Genomic DNA, 17,876 nt, shown 5'->3' on the forward strand with positions numbered 1-17,876 from the left:
GGACAGTAGATCCATTGGTTTTATTTGCTTGTTTGTTACAGAACTCTTACACTTACTTTTGGTTATATGTGATTTTCAGGAAAGATACAAAAATTATATTGATGATGGAGCAGTAATTGATTTGGCAAAGATTTAATATTTACTAGTAGTATATAACACTGATAATATTAGATTAATTTGGGTGACCTCTATGCTAAACATATCTACAAAGGCACTAAAATATCTGCTAATGACTCTTGCTGATAGGAGTAATCATAAACTGTATGCCAATTAACAAGAAAACAGGATATTGGGGGATACAGTATACATTGAACTATATATAGTAGAATAAAATAGCACAGTGAACAAGTTGACCAAACAGACATATATGAAATAAGACATATATGCGTATGATCTTATTGCAAGACCATTTAGAAAAATTACCCTGTACTGTGCCATAAAACAAAAATTTTCAAATAGTTTAAACCATGCAGAATATGTTCTTTCACCACAAGATAATTATGACAGATAAAACACCCTAGGAAATCATATATTTGGAAATGTAAAAATATATTTATGAATGAGTCATGGGCCAAAGAAGAAATTATAAAGGAAACTAGAAAATATCTTGACTGAGTGATAATAATATTGTAGCAAAATATCTGGGAATGCAGCTCCAATAATGCCTGGAGAAAAATATATAATCTCAAATGAATATGTTATAACAGAAGAAAGCCTGAAAATTCAAAAACAAAGCAAGGATCCATCTCGAGAAATTAGAAAAATGTGGCAAAATCAATTTTTTAATTTGAAAAAAGGAAATAATAAAGATAAAATAAGAAATTAAGGAAATGGAAAACAAATATACATTTTAAAAGATCACCAATGCCACACATTGGTTCATTGAAAAAAATTGATAAATGTCTGCCAATGCTACTCAAAAACAAAACAAAACAAACCCCTTTTAGGGAACCAAATATAACGGTGGCCACATGAAACTATGCCTCCCCACATGACCTCAAAAACAACTCAGAACAAGGCAAACAATAATATACAAAAATCACAGCTTCAGCCTAGCTAGAAGACAGAGAAATTCTAAACTTCAAATTACTGTCAGGTATAAAAGAATAAGAAAACACAAAATCCTAACAAATCACGTCTCAAGCTCTCAACAGAAACCTTCTTTGGTAAATGAAGACCATCTTGGAAAAATTGCATTGTAGGGAGAAGCAAGCTTAGGACAAATCTAAAAACCATTGATAAATAGATAAAGTAGACTATAGGGTCACAGAGAACTTAAAAGCACACATGATTTGAAGTGGTCATCTCTGAAAGGCATTGATTGTGTAGGAGAATAAGACAGTTAAAAGGAAGGAGAATCATCCTTTGGAGTTTGGGTGATAAAGAAAAATCAGAAAGAAAAGAGGAAAATTTTAAATCCATTGAAAGACAAAAAAAAATAATTAATTGGAGGTAATACAACCCCTCCAGTAACAATCAACCAAGAAAAAACTTTATTAAAGAAACAGTACTCTGCTACACTGCCAGAAGAGGGCATCGTTGAACTAAGAATATTGTAGCCATACCAAATTCAGAAAACGAATTGAAGAAAACTGAATAAATATATTCAAAGAAACTGTGATAAAACAGAAAACAAGAATCAAGATACTTTGTGAGAAAAATTCCTTCTCAAATCAACTATAAAACAGAAGAAAATTGTAATATAACACTCCAAACTGAATTACATATTTTCAAACAAGTATTTGAGGATAAGAAAACTGCTTTCCTTCATACAGAATTCGAAAATTAATTACAAATAAAATTGTAGGTGAAAAAATTGAAAGAAAATTCATTCAAAATTTAGACTTAATTACATCACGCCTAAGGGAAAAGAGATTAAAACAAAACTTTAACAAGAAACATTGAGGAAAGGCAGGAAAGCATCCAAGAGAATAAAAAGGAGATAAAGAATTAGTTAAAAATATCTGAGTGGAAGTGGTTAAAATGGACAATAGGCAAAGAAGAGACAATATACATGTAACTGGAGTCCCTGAAGAAAAACTAAATGATAGAACAAAAATATAGGTTAAACCATAGTTTCTCGACCTTGACACAATTGGCATTTGGGGCTGGATAATTGTTTGTTGTGGGGAACATTTTCTGCAACATAGGATGATTAGCAGCATCCCTGGCTTCTACTCACTAGATGCCAGTAGCATCCTTCCTGGTGAATGAAAATCCCTTCTCAAAAAGCTAGAAAATGAACAGCTAAGTAAACCAAAAGAAAGCACTAAAAGAGAAATTAAAAAGAAAACAGAAGAAATTAATGAAGTAGCGGAGATAAAGTAACAGGCACTCAATTTACTTCATGCCTTGAACAAATAGAAAACTATAGAAATTGTAAGAAATAATGGTTTCCAGACAACGGACAAAAGCAGTGAAGTATTAGGGTCAATAAGGAAGAAAAAATAAGAATGTGAACTCTGCAATTACACCAGCTTATTAACTGGAGGCAGTTTCTAAACCACAGTCCAGAAAAGGGAAATCTGTACATAGCTCTACATTCTTATGGAGTTGAGGAGACAGAGATTGGAGCTCTGGGAGGCCAGGGTATCCAGAATTTGCAGAGTAGGATAGCAGAGAGGAGGGAGCTACAGAGAGGGCTTTGGAGATCTGGGGAAGAGAATGTTCAAGTCATGAGCACTGATCTGTGCATCCATAAGAAGAAACTACTGGAGCTGAGGAAAGACCTGTCGTAGAGGACTGGAATGATCATTCTCTGAAGCTCAAACAGGGCAGGGAATGTTTTATATCCTCACAAAGTAGAATGAAGAAACTTTGTCCTACAAGGGGCATCAGGCAGACTCTTCAGAAGGAGATCACCTTTGCATCAGGCTTAATTGACCCTATTCTAAAGGTTCCTCTGGATTTGCTCGAACAAAGGTTAAAAGCAATGCTCAAAAGCACCCAACTGATTTCAATTACTTAACTTTGTGCTGGAACAAAATCTAACACTAGTTAAGAATAAAACAACCAACAACTTAAAATCCAAAATAGATACTCAATAAGAAATTAATTGTCATGCAAAGTAGTAGGAAAATATTACTTATAGTCAGGAGAAAAAATAAATCAAATAATACCAGACCCAGATATGCAATGTATTTTGGGGTTACAGCATATGTCGAAGTAAATTGTATAACAACAGCACTAGGGACATCAGGATGAAAATGGGTATATGCCGTTGTAATTTTTTACACTATTTGTGAGATAGTATAATATTATACTGTAAGCCTTAGAATGAAAGACGTATATTGTAAATCCTAGAGTGACAGTAATAACAGCAATAAATAAATAAATAAATAAAGCATAGGTCATAAGCTAATAGAGATAAAATGAAATTTTGAAAAGAAAATACCTAAACTAATACACAAAAAGGTAATACAAAAGGAAAAAGAGCAGATAAAACAAACAGTAAATAAAGCTAGATTTAAACCAAAGTATGTCAATTGTTGTATTAAATCTAACTTAATGTAATTAAATTAAAAGTCAGAAATTTTTATGTTGGATAAAAAAACGATACCCCCCCCCCATATACTGACTGCCAGAAAACCATGTTAAATATAGATAGAGTGGGAAAATATATACCATGCAAACACCAGTTAAGGAAACAGAAGTAGCAGCAATAATATCCAACAGGGGAGATTTTAGAACAGGGAATTCTACCAGATATTTCATAATGATAAAGGGGGTCAATTTACAAAATGTATATGCATCTAATAACAGAACTCAAATGCATGAAGCAAAAACCAATGAAACCGAAAAGCAGACCCACCATTACTATTGGAGATTTAAAAACTCCATTCTTAGTAAATGACAGAAAAGACAGACAGAAAAAAGTGGAGTTATAGAAGATATGAAAAACATTATCCACTAACTTGACCTACTTGATATAGTCCACACGACAACAGCAGAATAGAAATTTTTTCAGGTTCACACAAAACGTTCACCAAGATAAATTATATTCTGGGACATAACACAAGTCAAAAGAAAGAAAAAGAATTTAAATCATACAAAGAGTATCTCTGATTACAACTGAATTAAACTAGAAATCAATAATGAGAGATATCAGGCAAAGACTGAAGACACAAGCACACATGTTTAGGATCTAGCAATATAGCAAAGGGCTAATTACATCATGATAAAGTTGAGTTTATTCTAGAAATGTAAGATTTGCTTAACTTTAGAAAATCAGTGAGCATAATTAACTACATCAACTGACAAAAGTAGAAAAGTCATATACTCACCTCAACACAGGGAAAAATAAGTTTGATAAAAAGAATTGAAAATTATCCTCAAATTAACAGTAGATACCTAAGAAAAGTTCAATCAAACTTAACATTGAATAGTAAAATGTTGGAGCATTCCCTTTGTAATCCATATCAAGCAAGAATGTCTTCTTTTACCTTGTCTACACAGTATTGCACCAGAGTTCCTGGCCATCTCAATCAAGCAAACATATTCAAGAACAGTAGAAAAATTAGAAAGGACTAAACAAAGCTATTATTCTTGATAATATGATTATGTATGTTAATAATCCAAATAAATCTGCAGTAAAATCACTAAAATTAAAAAAATTTATGAGGCCAGCCTGGTGGCACAGCAGTTAAGTTTGCACGTGCTGCTTTAGGGGCCCGGGGTTCGCCGGGTACAGACCTACACACTGCTTGTCAAGCCATGCTGTGGCAGGCGTCCCACATATAAAGTAGAGGAAGATGAGCACAGATGTTAGCTCAGGGCCAGTCTTCCTCAGCAAAAAGAGGAGGATTGGCAGTAGATGTTACCTCAGGGCTAATCTTTCTCAAAAAAAATGCAAAAACAATTTAATAAGGTTGCTAGAAATAAACATTATTGTAAATCCATAAATAAATTCGTACATAAATTCTTAGATAAATTCAGTTGTATGCTACATATCAGTAAGAGAAACTTTTTTTAAAAGTTTAGACTATCATTTAAAATTGCATCACAAAGATCAATTATTGAGTAATAAATCTAACAAAACTATTTGGGAACACTGTGGCAAAACTAATAAATGTACTAAGAGAAAAAAACATCTACAAAGATAGAGAAATGTACTGTTATCCGGATTGGAACGCTCAATATTTAAAAGTGCTTTAGACCTTCCTAAGTTAATTTATAGTTTCAATCCAATTCCAATCAATATCCTAGGTGTATTTTTGCAGAATTTGAAAGTTCTTTTTAAAATGGATACAGAAAGCAAAGAATCAGAAATAACCACGATTATTCTTAGGAAGAGGGAAAAATTCAATACTCATTTATGATCAAAACTCTAAGCAAATTAGATTTAGAGGGAACTTCCTCAACTTGATATAGAGCATCTGTTGCCTAGGGCTCAAATAATAGTACTTAATGATAAAAGACTGAATGCTTTTTCTCTAATATCAGGAACAAAACAAAAATGCCTGCTCTTATCACTTTTATTTTCCGTTTAATGGAGGAGAAAGCTATTGCAGAAAGATAAGGAAAAGAAAAAGAAATCACAAATATTGGAAAGGAAGAAGTAAATCCTTCTCTGTATAGATATGACGTGATGATATTTATAAAGAATCCTAAGAAATCTACAAAGCAATTACTAGAAGTAATACTTGAATTTGTCAAAGGCATACATTTATCGTTAATATACAAAATCAATTGTATTTTTACATAGAAGCAAACAATTTGAAAGTGAAATTTTAGAAGATGCCATTTACAATAGTGCCCCAAACCACATAGGATTTAATGAAACACATGCATATATTCTTCACTAAAAACTGTAGTACATGACTGGGTGAAATGAATTTAAAAAGACATAAATAAATGGAAAGCAAGCTAGGTTCATGGACTGGAAGACTTATTCTTGTTAATAAGTTAATGCTTCCCCAATTGATCAATGGATTCAATGCAAACCCTATCAAAATCCTGGGAGGCTCTTTGGTAGAAATTTATAAGCTGATTATAAAATCTATAAAGAATGCGAAACCTAAAATGGCTGAAACAATTTTGAATAAAAAGAATAAAGTTGGAGTATTTTTGCTGCTAGAGTTCAAGTCTTAGTATAAAGTTACCAGAATCAGTGGCAATTGGTAAAATGAGCCACATACACATGAAGGGAACATAATAGAGAGTCCAGAAATAGAGCCATCTATACATTGCCATTTGATTCTTTAAAAATGTTCCAAGGCGTTTCAATGAAGAGAGTCTTTCAACAAATTATTGAAATATCTGGGTATCCTTATGGGAAAAAATTAAGTTTTACTACATTAACGTATACAAAAAAGTAACTTGAAATGGATAATAAGCCTGAATATGAAATTAAGATTATAAAACTTTTTGCAATAGTTAGATTTTCAAAAGAGATCTTTAAGAAAATGAAACAGCAAGCCACAGAATGGGGAAAATATTCACAATTAAGGATCTGAAAAAGGACTTCTATCTAGAAGGTATAAAGATATCTTAAAATCCATAATAACAAGACAAACGATCCAAATGAAAGATGGCTGAAAGATCTGAACAGACACTTCACAAAAATTTATAAGAAAGGCTAATAAACACATGAAAAGATGCTCAACATGCTGAGTCATTAGTGAAATACAATTTACAATAGAACCTATCCTCATGATGGCTAAAATTAAAAAGACTGGAAATTCCATGTTTTGGCAAGTATAAGGAACACTGGATTTCTCACACACTGCTTATGGGAATGTGAAATGGTACTACTACTTTGGAAACTCTTTAGCACTTTTTTAAATGTTCAATACATACCCATCAAGTGACCCAGCCATTGCACTCCTAGATGTTTACCCAAGACAAATTTAAATATATATCCACACAAGGACTTGGACATAAATGTCCAAAGCACCTGTATTCATAATAGCCAAAAAGTGGAAACAAACTAAACGTTCACGTGCATGTGAAAGTATGAACAAATTGTGGCATAACTGTACAATGGAATAGTACTCAGCAATAAAAAAGACCAAACTATTGATACATGCAACATGATAAATGAATTCAAAATCAATATACTGAATGAAAGTAGCCAGAAACAAAATATCACATACCAATTGATTCTATTTAAATAAAATTTTGAAAATGCAAACCTATATCAAATGACAAAAAGTAGGCCACTTGTTGCCCTGGCCTGGGAGCAGAGAAGATGTGCATGGCTAAGGGGCATGAGAAATGTTTAGCAAAATATAAATGCTTTGAATCTTGTCTGTTGTGTTGGTTTCATGGGTGTACACAACTGTAAAATCTCATCAAATTGTATGCTTTAATGGATTCAATTCATTGCAAGTATATTAAACTTAAATACCTTTTATTCTTTAAAAATTAAGTGATATTATAAACCATTTTATGCCAATGAAGTTGACAACTCAGATAAAATGAACAAATTCCTTGAAAACACATCTTACCAAAACTGACACAAAAAGAAAACCTGAATAGCCATATATCTATTAAAATAGTTTAATTGACTATCAAAACATTTTCAGCAGAAAAAAGTCCAGGCCTAGATAGTTTTACTGATGAATAAGATCAGATATTGAAGGAAGAAATAATATCATCTTACCCAAATAATATATTTCAGGACAAAAGAACCCTGTCATCAAAATATGAAAAAGGCACCACAATAAAAATTACAGTCTAATATGTCTATGAAGAGACAAAAATTCTTAGAAAAATTTTACTAGCTTGAATTTGGTAATATTTAAAAAGGATAATACGTTATGACTAGTGGGGATTATTCCAGGATTGCAAGATTGGTTTAGCATTCAAAATCAAAGAAGATAATTAACTACATATGTTCTCAAACCACCACAGAATTAAATTAAAAATAAATAGCCAAAAAAAATCTAGGAAAACGTCAAATATTTTTAAATTAAACACCACACTTCTAGATAAACTATGAGTCTAAGAAGAAATCACAAGAGAAATTAGAAAATGTTTTAAATTGAATGATGATGAAAATAGAACATATTGAATTTTGTACAATGCTGTTAAAACTCTGCTTAGAAGAAAAAACTTAGACTTTTGTGTGTATATTAGAAAACAAGAAAAGTCTAAAATTAATGATATAAGTTTCAATCTTAAGAAACTAGAAAAGTGATTAAATTAAACCGAAGATACAAAAGAAGATTAAAAAGATAAGAATTGGGGCGGGATTGGTGGCACAGTGGTTAAGTTCTCAAGTTCTGCTTCAGTGGCCAGGGTTTCCCCGGTTCGGATCCCAGGTGCGGACATAGCACCACTTGGCAAGCCATGCTGTGGTAGGCATCCCACATATAAAGTGGAGGAAGATGGGCATAGATGTTAGCTCAGGGCCAGTCTTCCTCAGCAAAAAGAGGAGGATTGGCAGCAGATGTTACCTCAGGGCTAATCTTCCTCAAAAAAAAAAAAAAAAAGATAAGAGTAGAAATCAATGAAAAAGAGAATAGATACAAAAGAGAATTTTAAAAGCCAAAAGTTGTTTCTTTGAAAAGATCAACAAAAGTGATAGAACTCATTAATATTATCAAGAAAAATAGAATACATATTTCCAATGTAAGAAATTAAAGAGGGGTTATTACTACAGATCTTAAAAGAAAAATAAGGAAATATTACAAACTACTATATGTCAGTTAATTTGATATTTTAGATTAAATTAAGAATTCCTTTAAAAATACAAATTACTAAAATTGATACTAGATGAAATAGAATCTATAAGTGCCCTATATATATTAAAGACATTTTATTTCTATTATCAAAAATCTTCCCACACTGAAAACTTCAGGATCAGATGGTTTCACTGCTGAATTTTATCAAGCATTCTAGGCAGAAATCACACCAATCTTATGTAAGTTATTTCTGAAAATAGAGGAAGAAACACTTCCCAACTAGCTTTAGGAGTATAATTTAACCCAATATACCAAAGCCAGACAAAAATATATAAAAAAAGAGGAAATTGCAGATTAATATTTCTCACGTACAGAAACATAAAAATTGTTGTGAAGTATTAGCAAACCAAGAACAGTAATTTATAAAAAGGATGATATACGATGATCATGTGAGGTTTATCTCAGGACTGCAAATATTACTTTAATATTCAAAAATCCATCAATACATTTCATCGTACTAACAAAATACAGGAAAAAAAACATTTCTTTATTTTACTAGCTGTAGCTTTGATGAAATTTTAAAAAATACAATGAGCAGGTTTAAATAGAGCCTAGAAAATGGTGAAGAAGGAAAAATAAGAAAGTTGATAGAGGTAGAATGGAAGGTAGATAGGGAAGTTAAAGGCCAAGGGACAAAAAGTTGACACTTGGAGGATAGAATGAGAAAGTCCAATATTTGTCTAATAGGAACTTCTGAAGAAGAGAATAAAGAGAACACTGACAATAAAGACACAGAAATGGAGAATTGTCCAAATTGGTGAAAAGTCATGAATTCTCAGACTGAAGAAGCATAACAAGTCCTAAGGCAGATGAACAAAAACATATCCTCTCCTAAATAAATTATACTGAAACTGTAGGAAAACCAAGATGAATATCCTAAATACAACCAGAGAGGGTAGAGTCACAGAATTCTTGCTAGCCCTTCATCTCGGCATGCTTTCTAGAGTAAAACTACCATCCAGAAGTCAATGAGATAAATAATCCTAACCATTAAACTGCAATTCTAAACCCAGTTAGAACAATTATTCAAAAGTGAGGATGAATTATAAAACAGAACTAGAAGTTCACATCCATGAAAGAAATCTTGAAAGTTGAACTTCAAGAAAAAAAGGATAGAAGCAAGATCCCAGGAGGGGAAAAAAATCAAGCAAGATACAAGAAGCAAAAGTAGGCAAAGAATTGGTAAAGTATCATGGAAAATCTAAATAAATAATAACCATTACAGACAGCAATAACATTGGTTATAATAGTAATTAATTAATTTTAATATAATAAGATGAAATATAGGGAGAGGGAAGTATTTCAGAGCTAATGTCCTTGTATTATCAGAAGACAAGACAGACAAGACCTTCAAAACTGTTTTAATGACATGGTGCTAAAAACTAATTATTTGCATATATATAAAATTCAAGGGCTTTCTTATAAAAATCTGACTTTCCATTAACTTTAATATACATTTCGTAAATTTTAATTTAATCACTAGGAAACTATACAGAGAATGTAAATTTCCTAGACAATAGAGGAAAGTAGGGAAGCATTAAATCTAGTTGTTCCGAGAGGTGTTATGAAAGGGAAAGAATGAAGAAGAAGAAAGAAAGCATGGTGAATAGAACACATTAGCAATTCCCATTCATACCTGATCTCTTTTAATTTATTATTCATGCCTTCCAGGGTGATGGAGAACCACTTTCACAACCAACCAAGAAATACAACACAAAGGACTCATTTTATAAGTCCTCTACCCAAAAGTAAGCATTTTTTCCCAATACAATTTTGATTTTAAAATATATTTCTTTTATCTTTAATGACACATGCCCTTTGTGTCTATGATATCCTGGATTTTATGAGCAATTCAGAGAACATCAAATGCAGATATATGAGGCCCTAGAATATATGATTGTAATGATCAGTGATTTAGAAATAAGCCGAGTGGCAGACAGTGGAGACTTGAGTGGACAGGGAGAGGCAGCAATGAGAATAAAGACATAACAGTATGTATGTGCTGCAAAGAGCTTCATACCTGCCCGCTATCCTCCTTTCCTCTTGTATGCTGAACATGGCAGACAGACCACATTTTGACTTCATGTTTTTCGTTCATATTGAAGGCACACCCATTACCAAATACGGTTTCATGAAATACACATGTGAATAGATATTATCTTAGAAGTTTTATAAAGAAATAAAGAAGAAATGTGTGATCAAAATCAGAAGTCATGCTGTTTTTGTTTTTTTTCTCTGCAACTCTTGTTAGCAGAAGAAAAAAGCATCTGGATATTTGTCGACCAAAATGATGCCAATTTGTAAATTAAAATGTCATCCAGTGGACCTTTTTCTTATATGCTTTTTGTATGAGACATGTTCTATGAAATATCTTTCCATTGATTAAGCTTTTGTTTTGTCATCTTTATTTAGATTGCATGAAGTTAAAAATTAAGGCATTTAAAAAAATTTTACTGCATGCCTATTTTGTGGCTGGCATGGGGGAGGAGACAAACTCAGTTTGAACATATACTTGTAAATTTTTTTTTTTTGTATTAATGTTATGATAGATTACAACCTTGTGAGATTTCAGTTGTACATTTTTGTTAGTCATGTTGTGGGTACACCACTTCCCCCTTTGTGCCCTCCCCCACCCCCCCTTTTCCCTGGTAACCACCAATCAGATCTCCTTATCAATATACTAACTTCCACCTATGAGTGGAGTCATATAGAGTTCGTCTTTCTCTGACTGGCTTATTTCGCTTAACATAATACCCTCGAGGTCCATCCACGTTGCTGTGAATGGGCCAATTTTGTCTTTTTTTATGGCTGAGTATACTTGTAAATTTTAATCCAAAATTATATAATTTTTTCTGTAAACAATATTAATTTATAATTAGAGAGTGGTTTTTTTAAACCTATATTTCAGTCTAGAGGAAAGGATAATGAGTAAACCAAATTGCTTTATTTTATTTTATTATTTTTTAAAATTTTTAATTTTTTTAATTGCAGTAACATTGCATTACAACATTATATAGCTTTCAGCTGTACATCATAATATATTTCAAATTCTGTGTAGATTACATCATGTTAACCACCCAAAAACTAATTATAGTCCAACCCCTCACATGTGTGCCTAATTACACCTTTTGCCCTCCCCCCGGCCCCACTTCCCCTCTTGTAACCACCAATCCAATCTCCATTGCTACGTGTTTGTCGTTGTTTTTATCTTCTACTGATGAGTGAGATCATACGGTGTTTGACTTTCTCCCTCTGACTAATTTCACTCACTTTGTTAAAAGGATTATCGTGTTGCATTACTGAAGTTAGGACCTCTTGTACTGAATCATTTGTCTAAATGACAAATGTATTACAAATCTACATGGTAAATTTGTGGCACATGGCAACATCATGTGCATATCATCCCATTGTAAAGCAACTTCAAAAAATATGGAAACAGTTATTTTTAAACGGTTCTTTTTGTTTTTGGGCGTGTGTGTGCGCGTGTGTGTGTCTGCTGTTGCTTGTCAATAACAGCTTTTTGTTTTCCTCAAGGAAGAGTGTTGCTCGTTTGTGAGCTTTCATTAACTCAAAATGAAATGGTTGAAAACATTTATCCCATTAGAATAGGCTGAATCTTTTTAATGACTTATTAAAAAACAAACAAAACAAAACTCTGGCTTTCGAGATGACTATGCTAATTTACATTCTTCACCAAGCTATAGTGCTTTAAAGATACTATTTAAAAAGCAAACTAGAGTTGGTTTACATTAAAAAAATAAATAAATATATGATATGGAAGTGGATTTCAGAGTATTAGAACAAATTGAGAAAAGAACACTGAATAAGACATCAGCAGTCTTGGATTCCAATTGTAAGGCCCCAAATATGTCTAACTGCTGATCATGGGACTCTGGCATCCTCTAACCTTTTTGGCCCTCAATTTTCTCACCTTAAAAATGAAGGATTATAACTATAACTCTAATTTCTTCTCTGGCTTTTGAGTTCATTCTATCTTGTATTATTATTTTGATTTCTATCAAAAAAAATTTCCAGTGGTCATCTTAGAAAAAGTTAATGTTTTGGCTAAATTCATGGTACTTTAATCAGAATATAGGAGTTTATTTTACAAAACTAAGTATTAAATCATACTATTTAATAGTCTCTTTTAAAAAATATAACACAAAATTTTTCTTAGGGAAAAAACTTGTATAACTTCTATGGAAAATTCCATAAAACATTCATGAAGTATATCAGAGGCTCAAACAGTGATGTATTTTTCAAGCTTTAATTCAACTCACAGATTAATTCCTTAGTACAATACCAATCAGATATTATGTCAGAAAAATGCACCACTTAAGTTTTTGCTACAATTAAAAATATTTTGTAAGAATTAGCTTTTCCTTAGGACACAGTAATTTTAGAACAAGTGAGTTCAAAATGTATACACAACAAAGAAAACACTATGGAACCTTAACTGCGCTCTTTAACTTCACCAAGATTATTTTATCGAATCCTTACAACATTCCTGTGCTGTAAATATAGTTCTTATTTTATTCTTTATTTACTCTTTTATCTCAAGCCCCTAGCACAGTGCTTGACACATAGTAATTTCTAAATAAACATTTGTTGAGGAAATGGGGCTCACTGGTAATTCTTTGTTTGCAGACTGACTTTGGCCAAAAGTGGGATTATTTGAAAGATAGGATTAACTCACAGAATGGAAAGACCAACCTTAACACCAAGCTTAGACAGGGCAGGAGCGGAATCTGGCATCTGGGCACAGGAGCACAGGCCATCTATCCATCTATCAGAACACAGTCACTGGAATGAGGGCTATTTGTTTTTCATTCAGGATCAAGCTAGGGTCTATTTCATTGCACCTACCATATATGTCTGTCAAAAAGAACAGCAGGTTCCAAAATTCCAAATACAAGATGTTACCTTTAGATCCAAATCTTTGTGTATATACAATTTTTATTGCATTTACTAAGATAGCTGGAGTCCTTGTACCATGCTCAAGATATTTATAATTTGTGTGCATTGGTGTGGAACAATGGGAATGTTGCTGACTCTTCAGAGGCAAAATAACAGATTTGAGTCCTGACCTCGACCATCAGTAGCTAAATGACCTTAAGCAAACAAATTCAATTCTCTAAAACATAGTTTATTTATTTGTAAATTAATAGTTTTCCTGCCTTGCTGCAAAGGTCAAATGAATGTTTTTGGAAGCTGTAAGATGTATGTATGTATATGCATTAGCCTTCTACTACTGTGTAACAGATCACCACAAATTTAGCAGCTTTAAAGCACACCCGTTTATTATCTCACAGTTCTGTAGCTCAAAAGTCCAGGCATGTCCCAACTGGATTCAATGCTCGAGGTTTCTCAGGCTGGAATCAAGGTGTGAGCTGAGGCTGGGTCCTCATCTTCTGAGATCCTTTGTATTGTTGGCAGAATTCAGTTCCTTGCAGCTATAGGGTTCATGCGATTTGTTTCTTTAAGGACAGTTGAAGAGCATCTGCTGCTGTTTTTGTCTCTTTTGAGGGCTCACCTGTTAGGTCAGACTCATGATAATCTGCCTTTTGATTAATTCAAATTCAACTGATTAGGGACCTTAATTGCATGTGCACAATCCCTTTTGCCATATAAAGTTACCACGTAAAGTGTCACTGGAGTGATATCCTGTCATATTCATTTGCTCTGCTCACACCTGAGGGGAGGTGGATGAGTATAGTATGTACAGGAGGAGGCAGAAATCTTGGGAGGTATCTTAGAATTCTGCCTACCATAGTATAGGATAATGTTATGGACTATACTAATCGAATATGGATTTTTCATGAAATGTCATTATTTAATAATTTCATAGAGCTTATGAAGTTGTTCCTTGGGACAACATGCTCCCACCAAAACTCGATCCAGAAGAAACAACAGTGGAAAAAGCTGCTGACCCTGTCTCACAGTGTTTTACACTGAAAAGATACAAAAGAACACCAGCGATAACTCAGGTCAGTGAACATCCCTGGGCAACAATGGATTCGTTACTGCACTAAACTCAAAAACTTTAAGTCACAATAATACTTATTTGATTGTTAAAAATTATGCAGAGAATAAGTAAATATATACATTTATGAATTGAAAGCGCTTTAATCATAAATAATAATCATAAAAGTCATCCATAACCCCAAAGTGAGCACAGTCTCTGGGAAGAAAACCAAAATCAGGCCTTTCATAATGGCTTCAATTCGACAGAAGTGGGTAATGGGTCATATTCCAGCTATGGAAAACAGACTGAAACTGAAGGTCTGAGAGCAGAGCAGAGACCAGGAGTGGCTCTGGAGCAAACCCCTGCATTGCTGAGGGTGCCAGGGGAGCGCTTTTCTTTGGGATCCTGGGGCTTGCCTATGATGCAGAAAGGACCATTAAGAGGACTAGAGCTCATACACTATAAAATACAGTAATTGCAACTTATACACTAGAAATTATAGTGACATTCATTAAATATCTGTCATTCATTTTGATGATGATTTTAGATGGTTGGTGGACTCTGGGACAGATTTCAAACAAGATCTTTCTTGGCACCAATCAAGCCAGTTAATTTGTAAGTTTTATCTCCTAATGTTCTCATCACCAGATTTTCTCACTATCACATATTTACCATTAAGAATCTGATGCTCTAGGGGCCGGCTCTGTGGTTAAGTTTGCGTGCTCCACTGCGGCAGCCCAGGGTTCGGATCCTGGGCGCGGACATGGCACCACTGGTCAGGCTACGTTGAGGCGGCGTCCCACATCCCACAACTAGAAGGACCTGCAACTAATATATACAACTGTGTACAGAGGGGGTTTGGGGAGATAAAGCAGAAAAACAAAAAAAAAGATTGGCAACAGTTGTTAGCCCAGGTGCCAATCTTAAAAAAATAAAAAAAGAATCTGATGCTCTAGCCCATGGGTTGGAGAGAGGGGTGAGGGGCATATCCTCTCAGAACATTCCAGAGGCTCTTAGACTTGCATCCCTCTGATTGGAAAGAGAACTCAAATCCCAGTTCAATTCCTCGCTGTTGCCCATTTTCTCATTTCCTCTTAACCCTCCTCCTTAAAATTTAGACTGTTAGATATGCCATAACCATTTAAAAATAAGGACTGCTTCATAAATAATTTGATAAGAAGAGTTATAATGTTGCAAAATTCATGGAGTTCAAGGTATTATCAATTATTTTCTATCAACTTTTGCATCATATAGTTATTTTGTGTTCTATTAATGCTAGAAGCTATGGCTTTCTTACTAATCCTTCCATTTGTGTAATTTTGTTCATTTAGCATTAAAAACTTAGTGTTTCTGCCTTTAAAAATGTTGCTATCTTGTCTCTTTATTTTTGTTTTTACTACAGTCTACAATCCAGGTCGTCATATCTCAGTTTTTTAAATTTATTTTTAGATATTTCATACATATAAAATGTACAAATAAGAATATGATATAATCTGTGTATCTACTTCCCAACTTTAGAAATAAAGCATTACCAACACAATGGAAGCCCTTATGCACTTCTCTCTAAGCACATGCACTTTCCTCATGGATCACCATTATTCCAGATTTGATGTTTCACACTTTCATGCCTCCCTTTAATCCCTAAAAACATATGTGTTATTCTTAACCAAGGCATGGTATTCTGTTGCATGTTTATAAACTCAATATAACTGGTATCATACATTTATTTATTTAACTTAACATTTTTGTTCAGTGTTGTGCTTGTGAGATTCATACCTATTGGCATCTGTATCTCTAGGTTTTAATTTTCCCTGCTGTATAGTCTTCCATTGAATGGACATACCACCATTTATTCATGCAATGACATAATTTAATTTTTCCTCATTTTTATTGCAGTTGGAAACAATGCCCTCGTGTACTCAAGTATAAAAATGTTTCTGGGGTTTACATATATATTATATATATATTTATATATTATATATTTATTATATAATTATAGATTGTATAAATATATTTATATATTATATAAATATAATTATGTATTTTATATTTAATAAAGATATATTTATATTTATATATATAAAAGTATATATTTATACTTATGTCTAGAATTGCTGCATCGAGGTGTGCACTAGTTTATAGTCTAAATGTTGCACATTCTTCTCCAAATGAGTTATACCAATGGACTCTCCCATCAGCAGTGCTTGAGTTCCCACTACTGCACATTGTGGCCAGCATTTGGAATTTTCAAATTTTAAAAAAATTCCAATCTTACTAGTATGAAATTGTACTTTACTATAATTTTAGCTTACATCTACCTGATCACTAATAATCATATTTTGTGAGCTATGACTCACTTGGGTTTTCACATCTGTGACTTGCCCTTTCATATATCTTGCCTTTTTTGCATTTAAGTTGTTTTTCTTTTAGTTATTGATTATAGAAACTTATGTTTATTACTCTGGGTAAAAATCCTTTGTTGATAATATGTATCAATGTATCTCCTTCTAGTCTCTGACCTTTCTATTTTAGAGTACACTTTACTGAACTGAAGTTTTGAATTTAATGTACCTGAATTAATCAATATTTTCCTTCATGTCTTGCTATTTTTGTGGAGTTTTTACCAAATCTTTCCAGATCCAGAATTAATAAAGATATTCTCCTTCTTTACTTACTTTGTCCTTAAAATATTTAAAATTTTGCTTTTCACATTTATCTCTTAAACCACTTACAATCAACTCTTACTTATGGTGTGAGCTAGGGATCCATTTTCTCGACTTGATTAAGCAATGATCCTAGTCCAGTTTAAAGAGTAGACTTTACTAAGCAGTTTAATGAGTGATTTGCCTGTGGGTTGCAACCCATTCGTGGTGAATCACAACCTGCATTTTGCAAAAATTAAATAGAATAGAAAATAGAAGAATGAATCACATGGAACTTTAAGTAGAACTGCATATCGCGCAACAAACACTATAGCCAATTATGAAGAATAGTATGAGACAGACAGATAATACATAAGAAAGACACATGCTGTTCACAATGAAATTATTCCATTGTTTGCTCTCTAGAGTTTCATCTGATTATCTGGTTTGGTGACGGTTGGGTTGATCATCAACTCAATGGGAGGGCTAATCTTGTACATTTAATTTTATATTTACCTAATCTCAATTAATTTCAACACAAAATGCAGGACACCTCTATCCACAGTCAGCAAAATTATTGAG

General features: G+C 33.0%; 1 protein-coding gene across 1 annotated transcript in view; it reads left to right on the forward strand.

The window, feature by feature from the left end:
- SPATA48 (spermatogenesis associated 48) overlaps positions 1 to 17,876 on the forward strand; it is a 52,701-nt gene that overhangs the window by 12,944 nt on the left and 21,881 nt on the right. Inside the window, exons 3-5 of the mRNA XM_046669111.1 lie at positions 10,359 to 10,435; positions 14,536 to 14,674; positions 15,200 to 15,267. Coding sequence (XP_046525067.1) covers positions 10,359 to 10,435; positions 14,536 to 14,674; positions 15,200 to 15,267 — 284 coding nt within the window. The remainder of the gene's footprint in view (positions 1 to 10,358; positions 10,436 to 14,535; positions 14,675 to 15,199; positions 15,268 to 17,876) is intronic.

This window comes from Equus quagga, chromosome 8 (assembly GCF_021613505.1).
Source record: "Equus quagga isolate Etosha38 chromosome 8, UCLA_HA_Equagga_1.0, whole genome shotgun sequence".
Lineage (NCBI taxonomy): Eukaryota > Metazoa > Chordata > Mammalia > Perissodactyla > Equidae > Equus > Equus quagga.